Genomic DNA, 24,619 nt, shown 5'->3' on the forward strand with positions numbered 1-24,619 from the left:
TTCAATCGACATTTCGCATGTGTCTATGAAATAATGAAATCTAGAGACGAAGAGAAGGAAAACCCCAACGAGCAAATCCTGTTGAAAAGAGAATTTCTTCCCAGCAGGAAGCAAGTGGGAGGTAAATAGCAGGTTGGACCCTTGTAACTCCGCGAGCCCAGCTTTCTCGGCTTCCCCCAGGCTCTCTCGGCCTCCCTGCACTTCAGGAATAATGAATGAGCCCTTAGACAGGGGCCAGGGTAATAGAGGAAGCACGAGGGTACCATGAAGACTCTCGGGGTATAAAATTACAAATCCTTCTTTCTTTCAGAGTCTCATCATAAAACATGAACTCAGAGCGGAAGGGTGGGAAAGCTCAGAAAAAAGCCCTCGAGAGCCGGGTCAACGGTAAGGTTTCTAGCCCAGAAAGTCCCATCCGCCCTCAGAGGAAGCGTTTGAAACCCCGCGGCGCCCTTTCCCACCCGGAAACTCGTTCGCCTCAGGATTTTCACCTCCGTTTCTTCTCACTAAGGTAGGTTAAGCTGTGCGCCCAACCTCGGGAATAAGAAAAGGTTGTCCTTCGAGAGTGGGGACTCCAGCGACACCCCCTCCCCAGCCGCAGAACCCTCTCCCTAACCCACCCCCTCAAACCCCCAGCGCGGCCTAACCCGCGCGATTCCCAGAGCCCAGGGGGAAATCCCGAGAGGGGGCGGCGGCCCGAGGCGCACGCACCCGGCCGGCTTCCGGCAACTCAAGGGTTACGGCCAGGCGGCGGCGCGCGAGGAGGGGAGAGGCGGTTGCTGACAGGTGGCGCCTGCGCACTGGGAGCGCTCATTGTGCCCCGCAGCTGCCGAACCGCCCGCCCGCCAGCCAGCCAGCCGCCCGCTCGGCGCGTCAGTCTGCGAGAGTCCGGTGGTGGGTGCGGAGTCTGCGGCCGTTCGCGCGGCCTCCTCTTCCTCCCTGTTCCCCTCACCCCCACCCCACACCCCTTTGCCCCATCCCGGCTCCGTCACCCTCCCGCCCCCCCACACTCGGGACAAGAATGCCCTGCCCGGAACAGCCCAGCAGCGCCTAGATGGCTTTGGTCACGGTCCAGCGGTCGCCTACCCCCAGCACTACCTCCAGCCCCTGCGCCTCGGTGAGTCCCCTCCCGGCAGCCGCTCCGCTCGCTTCTGTCACTGCGGCTCCGCTTTGCCTCAGCGGGTCCCGCCGAGCGCCACTGCGCACGCGCCGCGCCGCTTCCCAGGCCTTGGCACCCGGCTGCCGCGAACCCCCCACACCCCCCCATCTTAAAGATGAGCCGCAGGAACTACCGGACGTTGATTTGTGCCTCCGTCACTCTGAGCACCTAGCGCCTCACCATCCTCGCCCCGAAGCCCCCTGTGGCATGCTTTCCTCTGGCTTGAGCACTTCCTTTCGGGAATGAGTCATTCTTGCTTTTCACCCTCCCCCTTCCTTTTACCTCTGTTGCTCTGCTGCAGGGAGAGGACCCCGGGACTCCTGCCATGCCCCTTACCCACACCCACATCCCCTTACCCACACCCATTTCGGGGACCCGTTCCGTCTTCGCCCACCGCCCGCCCTTATTCGGGCTCTCCGGGCGTCTGCCTTCCCCCTGGTCACTTGCTGTCTTTCTTGTGTCCTGTCCGTTGGGCTTCATTGGACGGCTGAACGGTAGTTACTCCTAGGTTTCTCGCCATCTCCCCTCCCCCAGAGGGTGGCGGGGGTCTTTGCTCCTTGGACCTCTCACCTTTCCTCGACGAGGTCCTGAAGCATCTGGCGCTGCTTGATGACCAGTGCCAATTCATTTACATCTCACAGACATTTATGCATCACACTCATTGCTCATGATCGTTCTTGTTCTCGAGTCGTGTTTGTATGGCTCCTTACTTCAGATGCCAGTGCCAGTGGAGCGTGCTTCCAGAAGGAAAATACCCAGTAACCAGCCTTTTCCTGCTGGGCCCTTCTTTGCCTTCGCCCCACCCCCACTTTTTTACGTTCCATTCTTTTAGGCTTTTTTTTTTTTTTCTGGAAATATTTATTTTTTAAAATGAAATATTGCACCAGTGGGGCGAAATGGGATCTTTAAAAAAAATCCAGATGTTTTAGAGGGAAATAGATGGAATGAATATATGAGAAATTGGAAAAACCATTTGGAACTTCCTACAGAACTGTAATTTTAAAAACTAGGTTGGTGGGTTTAGTAGTTTAAACTTGCAAACACATAGTCAATATACACTGAAACACCTTCCACTGTAAAAATTCGGGTTACTCTTAATTTATATATTAACTGAGGTGTGTGCTTTGACATCTTGAAAACATGCTGGTTTGTGATTTCAACATAGTTTCCTGAATTTCAAAATTTTGTTGTGTAGTGTGTGATGGTTTCCTTTTTTTTCCCCTGAGCCAGCTTTTGCACTTTGTGTGACTAAATTGGCAGCTATATCCTAATTCTAGAAGCAATTATACTTCAGAGGTTACCTTTCCTTGTGTTGTTTCCAGAAGAACTAGCTGGGATCCTTGGATAGTTGTTCAGGGAGGCAGATTTTCATGCTAAGGAAGAACTTTGTAACAGTGGGGTGGACTGCCTTGCAAAATAGTGAGTGCTATAGAAAAGTTCAAACAAAAGGCTGGAGGTCCTTTGGCGTAGGAGATGGTGTAAGGGCTCTTTCTAACTCTTAAGATTATATGATTTTAGAATAACTGCACTTGAAAGCTCGTAAAATATTTAAGGGTCTTCTGAAGACAAGTATCATAAGGTTGGAAATTTAATATACGTTATTCTTATATGTGGTAGTTGATGCTAGTTTTTGGCAAGTCATTAACATACCATCAGACCATTTTAATTCACTCTCCTTGTAAACCTTTTGAGGATAGTGGTTACCAGGCCTGATTTTGGCTGAGAGAGCAACTGAAGGTTAGTTTAGTAGAGCAAGTAAACCAGAAACCAGAATTATATTGACATGGTTTTCCTTGGGCATTGTTGAAAACAATTGATGTAATAATAATATATGTATATCACGTTATTATACTTATTTTCTTGAGGTGAATGATTAGTATACAGTAATACCATATCTATTTGATATAACTTCGTTAGCCAACACTTTCTTATTTTAGAATCCTGAGGTATGTTAATAGGCACTTTGATATAGGTAATTAAATTGATCATGGGTAAGCTTAGTTATTGAGCTAAATGACTGATACATCTACTTGCTATAGTAGCCTGATTATTTCATTTTATATGTAAAAGGGAGAAAAGGAATCCTCGTACTGGGGTGTGTGTGTGAAACAGTCGGGGGGGGGGTGTGGTGTGTGTGTGTGTGTGTGTGTGTGTGTGTGTGTGTGTGTGTGAAACAGTCAGTGTTGTCAGCATAACTATGAGCAGTTACCTTTCCCTTTAAGTTGTCTTCCTATTCCACTTCACCCAGAGCTTTTTTAGCTGAGTTTTGTCATGGTCCTTGTGTTCCAGTATTCGATTGCTGTCTAACTTGGATATATTTGCTGTTGTGTCTCTTGCTGCATGGAAAAGTTGAGTTTTTTGTTTTAAGAGAGGGCAGAAACAATCTACAGAACCATGAAAGGAGAGATTTAATTTTGTGAGGCTGGAGATTTAGATGTTGTTATCATTTTAAGCATTCTGTTACGGTGTTTCACTGTAGGAGGTAAGACATTTTAATACTGTCAGCTCTTCAGTGTTTTTTCTTTAGGGATTAAATAAACCTATTGATCATCTACTGGGTGTGAATGACTATTATAGTAGTAAGATGTGTAAGATATGGACCCTGTCCTTCAGGGTCATGTAATCTTGGGAGGGAGGGGAAGAGGGAAGGCATGGGGACTAGAGGAGGGGCAAGAATGAGATGAGTAGAAAAGGAGTGTGAGGGGAATGATGCTGAATGTATATCAACAGCCAGTTTGTAAATGGCCATAAGTATTATATGAAATCAAATTAAGATAAATTCACTAGTGGCAATAGTAGTGAAACCAATATCTAACATGTAACTACCTTACATGGATTATTTACTCTTCACAGCATGCTCAAGGGAAATTTCTTTTATCCCATCTTACTGATGAAACTGAGGCAAAGAGCTATTAAGGAATGTACCCAGTGACACTCAGCTGTTGAAGATGTAATTCAAACCCAAATGTGTCTAGAATCTTCCATCTTTTTCCTTCTTGAGAATCAAAGAGAAGTATAACATAGTTAGGTGACTCTCGAACTAGGCCTTGAAGGGGAGGTTGAATGTTTAGAGACTGAGATAGAAGCTGGGGAGTAGAAAGTGTTCCAGGTGGAGAGAAGCTGTATACACCAAGACTCAGAGACAGAAACATACAAGGCATATCTGAGGAGATTTAAATAGACCAGTTTGAGGAAGGATTTGTTTGGAAGAGTGGTAATAGATAAAGCTGAGGAGGCAGCTAGGGCTGCAAAGGGACTGCTGAGCTTAGGAATTTGAACTTGACAGAGATGGTAATAGAGAGTCCTTAGAGGTTTTGAGCAAATATGATCACAGTAGTGTTTTAAGAAAACTGATCCACCAGCTATGGGCCAGGGGAGTTGAGAGAGGGAGAAAAGGCATAAGTAGAGCCTGTTAGAGGCTGTTACGGTGGTCTAGGTGTGAATAGTAAAGGCTTGAACTGGGAGTGGGAAAGAGAGGGACAAATGCAAGGGACTGTAGAAAAGACACACAGAGCCTGGGCTTATTGGATATAGGGGAGGAGGGATCAGAGATGTCAACTCTTGGAATATGTTGTTCTTCCCAGATAATAGATGTTTTTAATTAATTGAAGCAATTTAAGAATGACCTCTTACCTTCTATCTTTCTGGTATGAATTTTCTGAACAGATATCTATATTGACCCAGGGTTATATAAATACAGTGAAATACCATAAAAATCTTTTGCTTTTGTATAGTGCTCTATACTTTTCAGAGTGTTTTGTGTTCATGGTCCGATTTAATTCTAGAATAGCCTCAGAAGTTACACAGGACAGATATCAACGTTAAAAGGCTTACTGAAGATGACAAAACGGGTTGGGATAAAATCTAGCACTAGAACCAAGTTCCATGGCTCCTGGTTCATATCTCTTTCCATGGTGTGGTTAGACAAACAGCATATTGGTTTCTGGTCCTGAGAACTTGACTGCCAGTAAAGGAATCAAGACTTGAGGTGCAATTAAGAACTCACACTGTCTTTTGAGTTCATTTATATATTGTCTGTTTTGACTGTCTGGAACAGAATCATCTAAGTTTGTACAAATCATTTTTTGGTGATACCCTTATTTGAAGCCTGTTATCTCTTAGTTTACACAGAAATCTTATAAACTTGAATATTTAGTTTCCATACTCCTAGAAGATTACCAGCAGCAAAATATGAATGGAAAAGGTCAGGTGCTGCTAAAGGCAGGCTCCTTAGAGTTCTGGGAAATGATAGTTGATGTTTTTACAGCAAGGGCAGGGGAAGAAAACCTATAAATAGCTGACCCAAGGAAAAAATTTAGCAGTTAGGGACTACTTAATGTAAGGACAAGTATATTCCTCTAAGACCCAGTACTCCTTTAGAGCCGCTATTATATAGTTATAACGATGATTCCAAATCTTTATAAGAAAGCTTAATCTTGTTTTGTCTTGGTTTAAGCAGTCAGGATTGAGTAAAGTGTGTTTGTAGATAAAGACCCATCCAAGTTTCACCAAAGTCTTGATGTTTAAGATGCACACTTTAATTGGGAAATTCATTTATCTATATATATACAAATGGGGATGTGGGATAAGTAGATATTATTAAATGATATATATTCAAATATGACCACACCTCTCTCCCTAGGCAGAGAAAATAAAGTCATAAAATATGAAATTGACTTATATAAAATAAAAGTGATGCTTTAGAAATTTTCGTAACCTATAGAAATAATACAGGCCAATTATAGGAAATCTGGAAAATATGGAAAAGCACAGAAAAGAGAATGAAAGATATGTGCCATACAGCTGAGCGTGTATTTTTATATAACTGAAGTGTTGCTGTATGTATAATTCTGTATGCTTTTTAAAAAAGTTTTATATATATCATAAGTGAAAGTGAAGTCGCTCAGTCGTCTCCGACTCTTTGCGACCCTGTGGACTGTAGCCCACCAGGTTCCTCTTTCCATGGGATTCTCCAGGCAAGTATACTGGAAGTTTAAAAAAAAAAATAATAAAAAAAAAAAAAAGAATACTGGAGTGGGTTGCCATTTCATAGGTGTATGCCAAATCACTTAAATGGCTGCATTGAGTAGTTATAACTCATTCTAACCTTTCCATTATTGGTGAATATTTAGGTTTTTTCCAACTTGTAAATTACATTGCAGTGACCATCATTGTGCATAAATATTTGACAGCATTTTGGAACATTTATTAAGATTTCAAGAAATATAGTTACAGGATCTCAGAGTATAAACAATTTTACGATTCCTGTTGCATATTTATACTTTCTAGGAAGGTTGTTTCCAATTAACATTTACTCCAACCAACATAGTGTAAGAATGCTAATTTCTCCTAGCTTTATTAACACTGCATATTCTCATTTTATTGTTAATCATTAATAATTTTTAAGGATAAACAGTAGTACCTAGTTGGCTTGATATATATTTTATTATTAGACAAGTTGAATATTTTTGAGATGTTTATTAGGCATTTCTGTTAACTTTCTTTAGAAAGATGGCTTTATTGAAGTATAGTTTACAAGCCCTAAAATAAACCTGTTTTAATAAGTGTACAATTCAGTGATTTTTAGTAAACTTCCAGAGTTATTCAACTACAGTCCTGTATTTCCATTTTATGAACTGTGCATCCTTTTCAACCTATGTATGCTCCTGGTACATTATGAATATTAACCCTTTATTTATTAAAACTGTTTGATTTTTAGGTGTTTGTATTGCCCTTAGAATAAAGTCTACACTCCAGAGTTTTGCTCGCAAGACTTTTAATAAGACAACCTTGCTTACCTCTTCAGCCTTGTCACTTCCCAAGTCCCTGCCTTGCACACTGCTCAGTCAAGCTGACCTGCCATGCTCCCTTGGATCTCTAGGCTTTTGCACATGCTGTTCCCTTTACCTGGAACACCTTCCCTTCATCTGTTTACCTGACTAATTCCTACTCATCCTTCAGGTCTCAGCTTAAATGTCACTTCTTCTGGGAAGCTTCCCTGACTCCACTCCCAGACTATGGTAGGTGCTCCTTCTACGTGCACCATAGCACCCTATACTTCCCCATCATGGCTCTTATCTCTTTATTGTACTTGACCGTTTGATTGCTTACCTCCCTAACTAACCTTTCAGCCAGGGACTTGGTTTATTGATATATTTTTGTATCACCAGGGTCAAAAATATCGGACTATGGATCAATGGATGGATTGATGGATATAGTCATAGTTAGCAATTTTTTCCATTGTTTTAAAGCATTATTTTGTTTCCAGAAGCCCCCAAAATATGACTACCCTTAAGATTTTGGATACATATTGCTGTTTTAGGTTGAATCAAGCTTTGTTGACAAGCTGTGTATAAAAATGTCTGCTTCATTGTACCCTTATCAATCCTGAATGTTGTCATCATTCTTTTCTTAATCATAATAGCTCTTGTATGTTGAACATTTACTGTGTACCAAACACTGTGCTAAATACCTTATATACATTATATTGTTTTATATTGTTTAATGTTTTCTGGCTGTACCGTGCAACATGTGGGATCTTAATTCCCCAACCAGGGATCAAACCTATACCCTCTGCATTGGAAGGTGGAGTCTAAACCATTGGACCACTGAGGAAGTCCCCAGTTGTTTAATTTTTACATCACTCCTCTGGTGTAGGTATTATTATTATCTGTAATTTACAAAGAAAATTGAATCTCAAGGAAGTAAAATGAGTAAAGTAAAACCTTGCCAACGGTTATAGTTCTGTTGTTTTAAGTTAGCTTTTCAAAAAAAAATCAGAAGTTAAACATTTTTCAAATAACTTACTGTTATTTGTTTTATAGTCTCTGTTTAAGTCAGTCATGTGTTTAGCCAAGCTTTCTTTGTGGATAATTATTTCTGCCATATTGATTTGTAAATATTTTTCATATACTTATAACAATCTTTTTTTGTTATGTTGCATGTTTTGCCTTAGTTTTCATTTGCATTTTGTTTTTTATTCATTTTGACGTACAGACATTAAAACATCTTAATACTGTCATTTCAAAGTCTTTGTGTGTTTCCATTGTTTTTCTACTTTGTTCAATTTTCCATCAATAGAACAGAGAAATACTCACTAGTATTTTCTTAAGTTGTTTTATAGATTACATTTATACTCAGTTTTACTGCATAATGTGAATACTAAATTAATTTTGTTCCAAATAGTTAACTTGTCCCAGTTCACTTTATGTAACCACCACTCCTTTTTCCTGATTCCACCTCTGAGAAACACTGCGTTAAGAGTACAAGCTAGAGTGTGTTCCAGTGAAGTTCCATTGCTCTTCCCACAGGAGCTTTCTTATTATTTAGTATTCATTAAATTGCATGGACAGAAAATAAACTAGCTAAGATTTTAAAATTTGACTGGTTTGAAGGAAGAGCAGGCCTTTGGTACTCAAAAGGTGTCTTCAGGTCTCTCGTCCTTTCTCTGTGGCCTTAAGTGAGAGGGAGCAGATTCTAGATTATGCCAGTTCTGAAAAAGGCACCGTGCAGAGCCCACACTGCCATCCCATGTAGCACCATTGCATGATATGTTCCTGGTTCCAGCGGCTTAGCACTTTGCAGTTTTTCCATTAAATGCCTGCTGTCATGTTGGCTACACAGCGCCTAGCCCATAGTAAGTATTTCCATGTTCATATTTTTCATTTATTTGTTCACTCATTCAAGAAACCTAGCAGTAGGAGGGAAACTACTTTTAAAAAACACAAACAACCTCTATGTCTATTGACAAGACTACCGAATTTGAAATATGCCAGAGGTCCTGTGTACCTGAGAGGAGAGACCTTAAGGAGTCTTGTTAATTAGCAAGTAGGTAATGAGTGCTGTTTTGTGCAGGTAATGCCATCCATTCTCTTCCTCTGGTTTTCAGCCTGAATCCTTTTCAGATACACTTACAAACTGCCCTGCATTTTCCTGTGTAGCTGAGCAGCACAGCTGCTGTTCACAGGGCCCCTCATTTTCCTGTTTGTCAGGAGAAAGTCAGGTGAGGTGATCTTGGCTCCAAAATGTAGTGAAAGCTCCCATGATTCCCTAGATTTCCTGAAAGCAAAATAATTTCACTTAGTGGGAGAGGCTATGCTTAGAAAGAAATGGGCAGAAGTAATCTACTGTGTTACAGCCTTGATTTTTTTCTTGAAGCTGCTTGTTTTTGTTTTTGTTTTTTTAAGATAATTTAGTACCTTTTTGTATCCTGTGCTACACTTGATTCTGAAGGTATCTGTTTATCTACTCATTCATGCCAGGATTGGGGCTCCAGCAGCCAGTTAGTCCCTGGCCTCAGGAAGCTTAGAGTATATTAAAAAAGTAATTATATTACAGTGTAGTAATCATAATTGATGTGTAACTTGAGGAAGACAAAGAAGACCAGCAAGGACTTCTGAGTCCTTGCCTTAGAATTTATGGGTCTAGTAGGGGAAGACAGCTATAAGCTAAGCATGAATTAAAACAAAACAACGACCTAGGATGGTGAGTGGAATAGGAGAATTGCAAACCAAGTGTGAGCATGGATGGGAAGGAGATGTCAGTTTTCTACGAGATACTGGACAGAGAATGTTTAATGGATTAATTGGAAAAGTTGGAGGAGCAAAAGATTTTTGGAGCTAAGAAAATGAAAGGTATGTTTATTACTTCCAAATATTAAGTATTAATCTTTTTCAGTTCTGTTCACAATTAGAAGTCAGTTTCTCCACAGGGTGATTATTGTACAGTTTGTTGTCTAAGGCATGGTAGCCAGACACAGACGCTTCTGTCTTTGCAGAGTGTGTGTTTGTAGGTACTACCTTGTCCCTCTCCCTGCTCTGCACCTTCCCCCACTTAAAAACAACAGCAACCTCTTTTTTTAATGCTTCATGCATGTGAATGTATGAAATTATATTCACTGAACTTTAAGGGTAGACATTCTGTGCAAGTTAATCATTAGAGCAATGATTCTCCAATTGTTGCTTCAGACACTTTTGTAGAAAGAGCAAGAATTTGGAAGAGCCCCTTTTTTCCACAATTATGATACGCAGCACGTCTCAGGCAAGATTTAAAATAAACCACAGGTTAGCAACTCATAACACATTATCTTAATCTATTAGGGAAGCTCACTGATTCTTTGAGGTTTAAGAAAGTGATTGTGGTTTAGAATAAAAATAGCATCTGCCAATGATTATGATATAAATCACATGGGAGTGGAGAATCCCTGAAAATATTTTCATTTCTCCCTTCTTAGGCCTTCAGAAATGCCTGTAGCAACATGAAGCAATTTAGCACAGTGGTTTAGAGTGTAAGGTCTGGAAAGAGCCTGCCTGAATCTGAACCCCACCTTTAGAACTTTCTAGACTTAGACAAGTCCCTTAACAGTTCTGTGCTTCAGTTTGCCCATCTGTGAAGGTGTAATATAGTACTTCTTGCACAGAAATAAAAATTAGAGTGCATTAGCATCATGCCTGGCACCAAATATGCATGCACTCATGAAGTATTAGTCAGTTTTATAATGATGATAATTTAGAGTTGCTATTTGGTTGTTAAGCAGTTTTTCATTATAACACAAGTTTGGTGGGTAGGATATTTTTTTATGACAATATAATTCACATGAACAGTCTATTTCAAGGATTAGTTTCTCTTTTTTCTCTCTTTTGTATATTTTTTATTCAATAATAGCTACATTTTAAACATTGGGGCATCTTAGCTCTAGTTGCCAATCTCTGTGACAGAGTATGTTGTGTATGATTTTGTAATGACCCTGGAGCACCATAAAGAATGATTAATGCAACTACAATCTTTAAAGATCTTTTCCCTTTGGGAAGTTATCAATTTTTCTAGGCCGTGCTTGCTGCTGATGCTGAGTTGCTTCAGTCGTGTCCGACTCTGTGCGACCCCAGAGACGGCAGCCCACCAGGCTCCCCTGTCCCTGGGATTCTCCAAGCAAGAACACTGGAGTGGGTTGCCATTTCCTTCTCCAATGCATGAAAGTGAAAAGTGAAAGTGAAGTCGCTCAGTCGTGTCCGACTGTTAGCAACCCCATGGACTGCAGCCCACCAGGCTCCTCCATCCATGGGATTTTCCAGGCAAGAGTACTGGAGTGAGGTGCTATTGCTTAGCAGCATATTAATCTATTGGATGTTTTGCTCTATGGTAGCACAGATCTTCGTAAGTGGTCACCTTAGTTTGTATCATAGGCTGTATGTGTTGGTGCTTTTAATGATTGAGGTTATGAATCGTGTGGCAAAACAGAACAGAAATTGATGGATTTTTTTAAAAAAATGTGGAGAATCTGAGGACACGGAGTGTGTTTAAAGGTGTTTATGGATTTAAATACATCTTTGTACGTGGAAATAATGCTTTCCAATTGATGGTTTCGAATTGTGGTGCTGGAGAAGACTCTTGAGAGTCCCTTGGCCTGCAAGGAGATCAAACCAGTCAATCCTAAAGAAAATCAGCCCTGAATATTCATTGGACAGACTGATGCTGAAGCTGAAGCTCCAGTACTTTGGCCACCTGATGCAAAGAGCTGACTCATTGGAAAAGACCCTGATGCTGGGAGGAATTGAGGACAGGATGAGAAGCGGGCAACAGAGGATGAGGGTTGGATAGCATCACTGACTACAATGGACATGAGTTTGAGCAAACTCTGGGAGATGGTAGACAACAGGGAAGCCTGGCATGCTACAGTGCATGGGGTTACAAAGAGTCGGTCATGACTTAGCAACTGAACAACACAACGACAAGGAAATAATAGTTGAGAAGAATGATCTGTCTAATCCAGCTATACAAGGAGTTGGCAGTAGAAATTGAATGCAGCTTTTTGAAGATGTACTTCCAAAGCAACTGGATAAACTCACATATAACAAGAGAGCTTTGGTTTAGACTTTGGTTGCATTTAGATTACAGTTTTTATTATTGAACCTTGTCAGAAAATAGAGATAACCTATTTCTTCCTTGAGAGAGTGCTGAAAAGGATTGCCTTAAGATTTCTATGAGCACAATATTTTGATTTGTCTTTTTGATCTGTCTTCTACAAGCTGCAACTTTCTCAACTCTGAGCACTTTTATGCTGATTCTGTGGTTTCCAATTAAACTTCAAAGGAAACTGTACAGGCTGTAAAGGAAGTTTAGTTAGGCAAGGTGTGGCTGAAAAACCCAGGAACTCCTTCACTTGCCTACAAAACATTCTTGCAGGATACAGAATCTTAAAAGATGAAATATAAGGCTCTTAGGAGAAAGAAAGTATTCTTAGGAGATTTCCATTTAAGCACCATTTTTGTGAGATTTTAATCTATAATAATTTCTTATTCTTAAAAAAATGAGAAAATTTCATTGAACGAAACTGAGTAAAACCTTACTGTGTTCTTAAAATTGTCTTACAGAAGAATATAATTGTGGCACAAAATGAAGAAGTTTAAAGGTCCAAGGATGATTTTTTTAAACTTAAAAAAAAGTTTTATTATTTATTTTGGCTGTGCTGGGTCTTCCTTGCTGCATGGGCTTGTCTCTAGTTGCGGCAAGTGGGAGCTGCCCTTTAGTTGCCAGGCACAGGCTTCTCACTGTGGTGGCTTCTCTTGCTATGGAGCGTGGGCTCTAGAGTGCACAGGCTTCAGGAGTTGGGGCTCTTGGGCTGTATAGCATGGGCTCAGGAGCTGTGGCACACAAACTTAACTGCCCCATGTGATCTTCCTGGACCAAGTATCCAACCCATGTCCCCTGCTTTGGCAGGTGGATTCTTTGCTACTGGACCACCAGGGAAGGCCCCACGGATGATGTGAACCTCTGTGTTTCATGAGCTTGTTTAGAATACCAGTATATGGCAGTTAGAACAGTTGCTCACGAAATTAGTCTTTGGTTTGTTTCCAGTTGTCTTTTCAGGTGATTCATGGTGCTTAGAGGAAAACAGTGTTTTAACAGGTCCCAGGCTTACATTTTTTTTTCCCCATAAATGTTTTTTTCTCTTTATTGAATGGCATTCCTTTGCAGACATTTATTAAGTCCCTAAGGTGCACATTTTGGAGAAGGCAACAGCACCCCACTCCAGTACTCTTGCCTGGAAAATCCCATGGACGGAGGAGCCTGGTGGGCTGCAGTCCATGGGGTCACTAAGAGTCGGACACGACTGAGCAACTTCACTTTCACTTTTCACTTTCATGCATTGGAGAAGGAAATGGCAACCCACTCCAGTGTTCTTGCCTGGAGAATCCCAAGGACAGGGGAGCCTGGTGGCCTGCCGTCTTTGGGGTCGCACAGAGTCGGACACGACTGAAGCCACTTAGCAGCAGCAGCAAGATGCACATTTAAGCTTCTAGTACAATGTATTCTTTTTAAAAACAAGTTACCTTGTCTTGAACCATGTGATCTAGAAAATTGGATGATTGAGGTTCTTTGTTTTACTTTTTCTTCTTTCTGCTGATACACGGAAATCCCCTCTTTGATTTTGTACTTTTGAATTTTGTATTCTATTTGTGGCTCACATTTCTGAAATAACCATGATAGTGATTCTCTAATTAGAAATAACTTTTCTGCAATGGCTGTCTGGACTCCAGAGTGAAACCTTCTAGTGTAGAATTAGATCACTTGTCCTAAATTCAAGGACAAGGAGCAAAATTATTGAAATGGATAATTGCCTTTAGAAAATATTTGAATATACAAGTGTTATTTGAAAATATATGGGTCAATAGTTGAGAAAATGCCTTATAATTATCTCCTGACGCCTCCCTAAAATTAGATAATTCTCTTTTCTCATTTTGCTTTTTGCATACTTCACTTGATTTTTTATTGACTTTCTGAAATACCATTCTGGAAATGGAGAGCAGAATTTCTTCAAGATCAGTAACCAATGTGACACTGATATTGAAATAATTTTCTTTTAATGCTGCTACTTTCTTGATTATATTTCTCTGAAGAAGAAGTATTTTGTACATTGATCCTCAGTATACTTTTCTTCCCTGCCAAATCCAGACCCCAAAAGACAGTTTCCCTCTCTGGCTAATTTAATACTGATTTTATCTTACCTTCTTGTTCTTAAGGGAGTAGGCTATAGTATAGCATAGTGGTTAAATTGACTTTTTTAGGTTCTAGAGCCAGATTCTGGAGTTAAAAATCCCAGCTCCCCCACTTACTAGGTATGGACCTTGGGAAAATCACCTTCTGAGCTTTGATTTCCTTATCTTAAAGAATTATTGTTGGCTTTCATGAAATAACTAAATGAATGCTTAACACAGTGTCTAGGACTATAGCATAGTGAGTGTTCAGTAACAGCTAGTGATTACTAATGTTAAGTAGATTTAATTCTTTGCTCTTTGCACAGAATTACTTAGCAGTATTTAATTTTTAAAGATTAAGATTATATGATTTGGAAGCTTTGCTTCTAAGGCAAATTTATTATGCTGCTGCTGCTGCTAAGTCGCTTCAGTCGTGTCCGACTCTGTGAGACCCCATAGACAGCAGCCCACTAGGCTCCTCTGTCCCTGGGATTCTCCAGACAGGAATACTGAAGTGGGTTGCCATTTGCTTCTCCAATGCATGAAAGTGAAAAGTGAAAGTGAAGTCACTCAGTCGTTCCCGACTCTTAGCGACCCCATGGACTGCAGCCTACCAGGCTCCTCCGTCCATGGGATTTTCCAAGCAAGAGTACTGGAGTGGGGTGCCATTGCCGTCTCCAAAATTTATTATAGATGATGTATTTGGGTCTTCACTGAATTGTGTCAAATATGTATTACTTTCAGATGTATCACTTTATGACAAGTTGTACACCCTGGATAGAAATTGGCACAACTATCTTTGTAATGGTAATGAAGTAATATGTAATGATGTACATTTGAAGATAGACAAGACTGTTCGTAGTGGTCTACAATTACCATTAAAGCTATCTAAATTCTTTTTAGATAAAGACACAGTGAACTTTTGCACTAAGTATATGAGTCCAGTGCTCACTGAGCACACATGAGTGATATTTAAAGTAATTCAGCCTTTCATTTATGTTTTTGTCTGAAGAATTGACAAGAAATGGCCTTTGGCAGTTGAGATAAATTTCATGTCTTGAAACGGCTTCTCGTGAAAGGTTCCATTATTTAGCTATCCTAAATGGCAGTCTTTTTGAAATGTCCCACAACATCATCCCTCACCTGTGGCATTTGAGGCTTTTGTAATCTATCTTAACAGGTTTGGATATCAGAATCCTAAGCCTTTTACCAGTAATGTGCAGTGGTGGTGCAAGCTCACATCCTGATTACTGAATCACAACCAGTCTCTTGTTTGGGGGGTTTTGGTTACAGTGATTTTTATATTTCTTTGCTACTTCTATGAAACAAATCCAGGATGTTTCTTGGACCTTTGATTACTATTGAAATCTTGGAGTTTATTCATAAACATTGTTTCCTAGGGTTTCACAGAGTTCCAAAACTAGAAAATTAACTATCCTAATTCCTGTTAAATCATTTCCAGAGTTTGGTTCTAAGGGATAAAGTTCAAAACAACTCAACTTTTGGGCAGTTTCAGAAGAGTTTTTGCTGTAGTAAAATCTGTACTATGCCTTTAGTAGAAATTGACTGGAGGTTTTCTGAGATGTTAGACATTCAGGTGGTCATGTGGATTCTAGGCTAGACATGCTGAGAGATGTAATTACAGAAGGTCACACATTTAAATGTGGTGGGATCAGGCAGGTGACTGAAATTAATGAAGCTGACTAAATGGGGCTTGCGGTAAGCTAGAGACCTTTAGCTCTCTTGTCAGAGGCTACCAATTGTGACCAAGTGAGAATGCAGACCCAGTAGAGGGAAAAGTCTTCTATTTCAAGAAACACTAGTAATGCAGATTTTCATGTGAAATCTCTTGGTTTTTAAATGTTGGCAACTGGATTGTCTGGGAGAGATTTTGTCTATAAGTAACAAAAGACCAAGTTTAAACCATAGGAATATTTTTGGTTTGTCTAGCAGGAAATCCAAAGATATATAGTTGAGGACTAACTCACTCAGCAGCTTAACAATACCATAAGGATCCAAGTTCTTTACATCTTTCTGTTCTGTCATTAATAGTATGTTGGAGTCCCATTTTTATAATTGTCTTCACCTAAAGAATGTCTCCAGAGAAGGCAATGGCAACCCACTCCGGTACTCTTGCCTGGAGAATCCCATGGATGGAGGAGCCTGATAGGCTGCAGTCCATGGGGTCGCTAAGAGTCGGACACGACTGACTGACTTCACTTTCACTTTTCACTTTCATGCATTGGAGAAGGAAATGGCATCCCACTCCAGTATTCTTGCCTGGAGAATCCCAGGGATGGGGGAGCCTGGTGGGTTGCCATCTATGGGGTCGCACAGAGTCGTACACGACTGAAGCGACTTAGCAGCAGCAGCAGTAGCAAAGAATGTCTGTTGTAGCTCCTGGCAGTACATCCATGTTTGATTCAAGACGTGAAAGATACAGTGATTCCAGAAGTGAAAGATACAGTGCCAACAGTTAGCTTTACTTTTAATTAGGCAAGCAAAAGTTTTTCTGGAAACCAACTCAATTCCTAGCTGACTTCTCTTAAAGTCTCTGGCCAGAGCTTAGGTTCCATGGTTATCTCTAGCTGCAAGAGAACCTGGGAGTGCAAGCTTATGACTTTCCATATTAATTGTTGAGTGACAACAAGGGAGAAGATGTTTGGAAGGGCTATTGTCCAACTTTGTCTATCATAACAACTAATGAAGGTTAAAGAAATGTATTTTGGGAGCTAAACAGAACACGTCTGTGGCCCAGTTTTGTCTTGTGGGCCACTTAGTTTGTGTTTAAGTCCTGCTATAAAGACTTGCTAGCAGTGTAGTATTGGACAAATTTGCTTAATCTTTTCTGTGCCTCTCATTCTTCATCTTGAAAATGGACATAGAATATGGCAATATAGCATAGTGGTTAAGTGCAGAGGCTGTGGATCTGAAATCAGATCACAATCAGAATCAGAAAGAGCTAGTTGGATCCTATCTCGGCCAAGGAAGTTGCATTCTCTCTGCTTATTAATTGTTCTCTCAGTTCAGTTGTTGCTCAGTTGTGTCCGACTCTTTGCGACCCCATGGACTGCAGCACACCAGGCCTCCCTGTTCATCACCAACTCCCAGAGTTTACTCAGACTCATGTCCATTGAGTCAGTGATGCCATTCAACCATCTCATCCTCTGTCATCCCCTTCTCCTCCTGCCTTCAATCTTTCCCAGCATTAGGATCTTTTCAAATGAGTCAGCTCTTCATATCAGGTGGCCAAAGTATTGGAGTTTCAGCTTCAGCATCAGTCCTTCCAGTGAACATTCAGGACTGATTTCCTTTAGGATGGACTGGTTGGATCTCCTTGCAGTCCAAGGGACTCTCAAGAGTCTTCTCCAACACCACAGTTCAAAAGCATCAATTCTTCTCTAAGATAGGGTTAATACTTATACTTATTTCATGGAATCTTAATGAGGACCAAATGAGATACAGTGAGGTCCCACTTTAGCAGAGTTTGAGAGTTAACGTATAGGAAAAAGTCAAATTATAGTCAAAATTAATCTTGAAAAAAAAAATCCTTTAAATCACCCGTAAAGAACAATATACATGTTGTTAGCATACAACTTTGTAACTGAGAGTATCCAACAGGGCACAGTTTCTCCCATCTCATGCTCATTTTGTTGCATGCACTTGTTGAAGGTATGGCATGTACTAAAATCATGTGCACTAAACAATAACTTTTATTTTCATTCACATTTATTCTCTTTGGAGCACCTGTAATCAAATTAGCACAATTTGAATGGATATTTGATGCAACTCCAGAGTTACTATTTTGAGATGCTTAGCATAGAACCTGGCCCTTTTAAGCCTTCAATAAATGGTAGCTGTGTTGTTTCTATGGGTATAGCATATGATGTTTAAAGATGAAGAAATGGAGGTTGTCCAGGGCTTAGCTTGACTCCTGATGTGCAACATGGACCAATGATGATGTTTTTTTCCTGCCACACCAGCCAAAATTTATAACAGATGAGTGTAGCCAAGGGAATAATGTCACTATTTTAGGGGTTAAGATGAGACTTATGGATTGTATTTCAAGGGAAAATTCTTAACATTACTGCTTCCAAATTTAAAACCCAAAAGTAACATGATGCCCAGAAATATGCTATGCTATTTTTTTTCTTTTTTATTGTTTAAGTTGTGAACGTATGTCACTTACACAGAAGGATATTTTGATTTTTTTAATGCAGTTTTTTTTACTTGCTTATAAATGTATGGTGTAAAGGTTTTTAAACAACAAAGTGATAGTAAATGGAATGCTCACCTAGAGCCAGACATCCTCGAATGCGAAGTCAAGTGGGCCTTAGGAAGCATCACTATGAACAAAGCTAGTGGAGGTGATGGAATTCCAGTTGAACTATTTTAAATTCTAAAAGATGATGCTGTTAAGGTGCTGCAATCAATATGCCAGAAAATTTGGAAAACTCAGCAGTGGCCACAGGACTGGAAAAGATCAGTTTTCATTCCAATCCCAAGGAAAGACAATGCCAAAGAATGTTCAAACTACTGCACAATTGCACGTGCTAGCAAAATAATGCTCAAAATTCTCCAAGCCAGGAGACAGTATGTGAACCATGAGCTTCCAGATGTTCAAGCTGGATTTAGAAAAGGCAGAGGAACCAGAGATCAAATTGCCAACATCCGAAAAAAAATGTTGGATCATAGAAAAAGCAAGAGAATTCCATCTATTTCCGCTTTATTGTCTATGCCAAAGCCTTTGACTGTGTGGATCACAACAAATTGTGGAAAATTCTTCAAGAGATGGGAATATCAGACTACCTTACCTGCCTCCTGAGAAATTTGTATGCAGGTCAAGAAGCAGCAGTTAGAACCGGACATGGAAAAACAGTGGTTCCAAATTGGGAAAGGAGTACATCAAAGCTGTATATTGTCACCCTGCTTATTTAACTTATATGCAGGGTACATCATGCGAAATGCCGGGCTGGATGAAGCACAGGCTGGAATCAAGATTGCCGGGAGAAATATCAGTAACCTCACATACACAGATGATACCACCCTTATGGCAGAAGGTGAAGAACTAAAGAGCCTCTTGAAGAAAATGAAAGAGGAGAGTGAAAAAGTTGGCTTAAAACTCAACATTCAAGAAACTAAGATCATGGCATCTGGTCCCATCACTTCATGGCAAATAGATGACAAAACAGTGGCAGAGTTTATTTTTTGGGGCTCCAAAATCACTGCAGGTGATGAGTGCAGCCGTGAAATAAAAGGTGCTTGCTCCTTGGAAGAAAAGCTATGACAAAACTAGACAGCATATTAAAAATCAGGAACATTACTTTGCTGACAAAGGTCCATCTAGTCAAACCTATGGTTTTTCCAGTAGTTATGTATGGATGTGAGAGTTAGATTATAAAGAAAGCTGAGCACTGAAGAATTGATGCTTTTGAACTGTGGTGTTGGAGAAGACTCTTGAGAGTCCCTTGGGCTGCAAGGAGATCCAACCAGTCCATCCTAAAGGAAATCAGTTCTGAATATTCATTGGAAGGTCTAATGCTGAAGCTGAAACTCCAATACTTTGGCCACCTGATGGAAAGAACTGACTCATTGGAAAAGATCCTGATGCTGGGAAAGATTGAAGGCAGAAGGAGAAGGGGACGACAGAGGATGAGATGGTTGGATGGCATCCCAACTTAATGAACATGAGTTTGAGCAAGCTCCGGGAGTTGGTGATGGACAGGGAAGCCTGGCGTGCTGCAGGCCAATGGGATCTCAAAGAGTCAGTCATGACTGAGTGAACTGAACTGAAGATGTTAGGAAGCCCTAAAGAGAAAATTCATCTGGGAATCATTCATCCAGTGTGTTAACCATTTTCAAGTAAAGCTACAGTGAACCATAGTTGGACTATGAAGAAGGCTGAGTGCCAAAGAATTGATGCTTTTGAACTGTGGTGTTGGAGAAGACTCTTGAAATTCCCTTGGACTACAAGGAGATACAACCAGTCCATTCTGAAGGAGATCAGCCCTGGGATTTCTTTGGAAGGAATGATGCTGAAGCTGAAACTCCAGTACTTTGGCCACCTCATGAGAAGAGTTGACTCATTGGAAAAGACTCTGATGCTGGGAGGGATTGGGGGCAGGAGGAGAAGGGGACGACAGAGGATGAGATGGCTGGATGGCATCACTGACTCGATGGACGTGAGTCTGGGTGAACTCTGGGAGTTGGTGATGGACAGGGAGGCCTGGTGTGCTGCGATTCATGGGATCACAAAGAGTCGGACACGACTGAGCGACTGAACTGAACTGAACTGGTTACAGCATTGACACATATGCCTAACAAGATCTTATACTACTGACAAAAAATACTTCTTGTGTATATAAAGATATAATAATCTTTGTACACTCATTCTCTGAGTAATGTGAAGTTGTTGCTTAAAATACTTGGGGACTTCAATAGCTTGGGTCAGATTGTGGTGCTCAAATATAATTAATCATAAAGAGTATGGCATAAATATAACTTAAGAAATTGCCACATAGGAAGACAAATAGACCCTCCCTTTTCTTAGAGGAAGTACTTATTTTGTAGGTCACTGTAGATAAAGATGCAACCTCTGAATGTTTTTCTTGAGCCAAAATTTGAAAGTAAGAATAACAGTGATAGAAAGTAAAACTCTAAGATCAACAATATGCTTTTGTTCAAGTGCTGTCAGATATATTCTACTGAAAGTAAAGTTGTCTAAACTTGTACCTTATCACTTGTTGCTTGGTATAGAGTTGTTTTAAAGGAGGAAAATCTTGTTTTAAAGTGACTCATGAAAAAAAAAATAAAGTGACTCATGAAATGATGTAGTATGTTAGTAATGGTGTGGTGTTTCTTAGCTCAATATGAGCATAGGTAATAACAGATACTGGCAATTCTCCCATAGAGTTTAACTTATATTGCGAATTCTTAGGAATCTGTGTCTGGGTAAGTACCTGATTCCAGAAAGTTAGTAGTAAGAATGGGTAAATATCAGTACTGTAAGACCACGGAAATTTATGTGGCATTTATAGTATATGAGCTTATACTTTTACTACTTTAAATATCTTGTGGTCTCTCTTATCTGTGATTATTTTTCTCCTAATATCCTTTGAGATCTGTTCATCTGCGATTGGATGATTTATCCATTTAGAGTTAATTAAATTCAGCTACTGAGTCTTATTTTATGATGTGTTTTTCCTTTTTTAATCTTACTATGGTTATGGAACTAGGTCTCATGGAAATTTGATTTTTGTATCTTGATAGCTTTACAGGTATTGCCATGATATCAGGAAATACTGTTTGCTAGTAAAAGGGGGACAGGTATAGGTAGCTGGAAAGCTACTTAGACATTTATTTTCTTACTTAAAGAGATTTAGAGGTTTTTCTAATTTTCTATAAGAGAGGTTGTGTTGAAATGTAAGTCATTTTTACAATAAATAAGTGTATAGTCTTTAATAATAAATCTTCTAAAGCTAAGAGAGGTTTGGAGAAACTCTTGATGAAAAACGTAGGAAAAGAATTGAAACATGAATAAGGTTTTGGCAGGGATGATGCACTTTGACTCTTCTGGTCTTATCTTGGAGAGAATTACAGAGTTTTAAAAAGCAAGAAAACATCTAAGGCAGATGTTGATGAAGAGACGCCAATTTGGCTCTGGACTTCAGTTTTTTCTTTATTTATTTGGAAGATTTCAGTTAGTTAAGGAGTTCCAGGATTTGGATAATAAGATTAATTCTTTTTAAAAAACAAAAAAGAGCTTATACATGTTGTCTAGTCTCCAAGGGAAGTGGACAGTGTACTTGTGCGAAGATGCAACTTTGCTTAGCATCTTTGGAACTCCTTTTTTCTGGCATTGCCTTCAGCTCTTATAAGTATCTTCAAAGGTAGCAAATCTTCCTTTGAAGGTGAATTTGATTTTTGGAATTAGCCAAATATAACGTGTATCCATATCTGATGAATATTAATTAAACAATCTAAAACATCTTAATTGAATGCCTTTTATATTTCAGGCCCTACGGGTATAAGGATGTTTAAAATAATCAGTCCCTGCCTTCAAAGCTGTGAGACAAGAGTTGGTACATACCCCTGGGGCAGATGGCACATGGAAAGACTGGAGACAGGTTTGGTCTGATTGAGACCATTTACTGAGCTTTTGCCTAAATGTTTAAATGTGTGAATACTGTGTGGTAAATACTTCATGCATTTAGTCCTTGTGAATTAGTTATCATTATTCCCATTTTATAGATTATGAAGCCAAGATTCAAGGTTGCACATGTTAGTAAGTGTCAGAATCACTTGTTGATTTTAGAGTTGGATTGAAACCTCGAAAGTAAATGAGATCACCTATGGTGAATATGTAAGTTGAGACAAGTGGATGACTAAAGGCATGAGATGAGTGAAGCACTAAAAGTGAACTTTTGAGGAGCTTGGACCTTTGAGAGGCTAGTGGAGGAGAAAGATCCTGCAGATGAGACTGAAAAGGAACATCAAGAACAATGTTACCCAAAACATGTTTCTCAGTTTGTCCTATGAGGTAGTTCTTGAAAAGGGAAGGAGGAGTCAGTAAGTTTGGGAAACACTGCTGACCTCATCTTGTTAAGTCGTAATTCACATCAGTGTTGATGTGGGAAATCCAAAGAAATATGAGAAATCCTATAGTAAAGAAACCTGTTTAACTTTAATACCATATTTCCCCAATCTGTTTGATCATGAACTCTTCTCTCCTTTTTTTTGCATACGTCCCACTGGCATCCCAGAACTGAAGAATCCAAGTGAGTGTGGCATCAGAGACTCTAAGCAGAGAGGGAGTTTAGGAAGGAACTGGTCATTGTTGGATCAGATGTCTCAGAGAGTTCAACAGAGCCAAGAGGAGTAAGTGAGTTGACTTTGGCAATGAGGAGGGCACTAATGACCCATGTGAGAGCAGCTACAGTGCAGTAAGTGGTCAGAAGACAATTGTGTTGTAGCCGGCTAGGAGATAAATGAGTGGTGAGGAAGGGGAGGTAGCAGGTAGAGATTGTTCTTATCAAAACCTTGTTTCTGAAGGAAAGAAGAAAATAATTAGAAAAGAGTGTGGGTGAAAGAAGGGCTCCTTTGTGTTATTTGGAAGAGACTTGAGAATATTTTTCTTATGAGGGGAAGGAGTCCTTGGGCAAGAAAAGGGTCAATATATGATAAGGAAGAGAGGATAATTCATGGAGCAAGAGTCTGGAGGAAATGGGAGGAGAAGGTTCCAGAAGATAGATGGAGAGATTAGCTTTGGAAGAGTGGGAAGTTTTACACTGAGCTTTGGTACCGTAATGCCCTTAGGAGATTCTGTTCAAAGTAAGGTTATATTTTTGTGTGTACTTTTTACAGCCTTACCGAATCCTCTGCTTTATTGTCATAGTGTTGGCTGTCATTCCTGCTGTCGTCATGTCTTTGAGTAGTTCTTTACTTCTAATTTGCTGCTTCATAACCACTTCCAACTAGAAAACCTGGAAACTAAGCTCTTCAGAGTTGAGTATGAAGCAAGAGTAAATAAACTGAAGGTCTAGAAAGCATGTTGCCTCCCCTCCGAGGGATGGAGTTCATAAACTTTGGGACATGTCTTCTCTGCACTTCGAGTCTCCCCCCGTCCCCCTTTTAAGGTGAACTCACAGAGGCGAGTTGTGTTGGACTTTCTACATTTTTCCAGATGAAATACCAGATAAGGAACTTCTAGAAGTTATTTTGTTTTTGCGTTTACTATTGAAAAAGTCTACTTGTACTTTATTTCTTTACTTTTTAAAATTCTGATAGAGTCTAGGAAAGTGATGGTATGAACAAGACATAAGGCTCTGAATTATAACCATTAAAATGTTCAAGAGTAAATATTCTCCAGTTAGTAGTACCAGGTATTTGTGATGTGGGCTGTACTGAGGCCTTTTGATTTAAGTGTGTCACTATATAAGAATGTAGTCCAGCTCTATGCTTTTTATGGCTATTTATTCTTCTTTCTCTAGAGCTCGATGGCCCTTTTGTTCAAATGAGAAGTCTGAAAGTGATGTAGTTACCTTTGGACTAATTTTCAAAAAAGTGTTAAGTGTGGAGGCTATTTTTTCTGTAACTAAGGTACATATTCAGCATTTTAGAATTTGTTTAGAAATGTACATTAAATCTGATGGGTTTCATCCAGATGGCATAGCACAGGCAAGTGTTTATATTAAATGTGTTTGCTAATCATCTGCACTGGACTTATGTGGAAACATAGCAAAGCAGATTCATGGGCTTCATCTCTGTCCTACCAAAGCTCTCTTGAAGGAGTTCAGGACTGTGTATTGTTAATAGACTCTTGGATGATTCTGGTAGGCACTAAACAAATGAAATCTTCTGGTGCAGTGGATCCAACCTGTGATTAAGTTGAACCAATTTGGTTCTTCCATTGAGTGTTGGTAAAAGTATCCATGGTTAGAACCTAAATCAGATGAGTACCTGTCCAGGTGCTTTTTGTGGGATGACC

General features: G+C 40.0%; 1 protein-coding gene across 3 annotated transcripts in view; it reads left to right on the top strand.

Annotated features, from left to right (window-relative positions):
- The first annotated feature begins 1,038 nt into the window (after positions 1 to 1,038).
- SSH2 (slingshot protein phosphatase 2) overlaps positions 1,039 to 24,619 on the top strand; it is a 246,769-nt gene continuing 223,188 nt past the window's right edge. For 2 of the 3 annotated variants that reach the window (XM_055577063.1, XM_055577064.1), the window contains exon 1: positions 1,040 to 1,117. In XM_055577063.1, coding sequence (XP_055433038.1) covers positions 1,055 to 1,117 — 63 coding nt within the window. In that variant the 5' untranslated portion in view covers positions 1,040 to 1,054. Of the gene's footprint in view, positions 1,118 to 24,619 lie in introns of all 3 variants that reach the window. The other variant, XM_055577066.1, reaches the window with a different exon arrangement.

The sequence above is a fragment of the Bubalus kerabau genome, chromosome 4 (genome assembly GCF_029407905.1).
Source record: "Bubalus kerabau isolate K-KA32 ecotype Philippines breed swamp buffalo chromosome 4, PCC_UOA_SB_1v2, whole genome shotgun sequence".
In the NCBI taxonomy this organism is placed as follows: domain Eukaryota; kingdom Metazoa; phylum Chordata; class Mammalia; order Artiodactyla; family Bovidae; genus Bubalus; species Bubalus kerabau.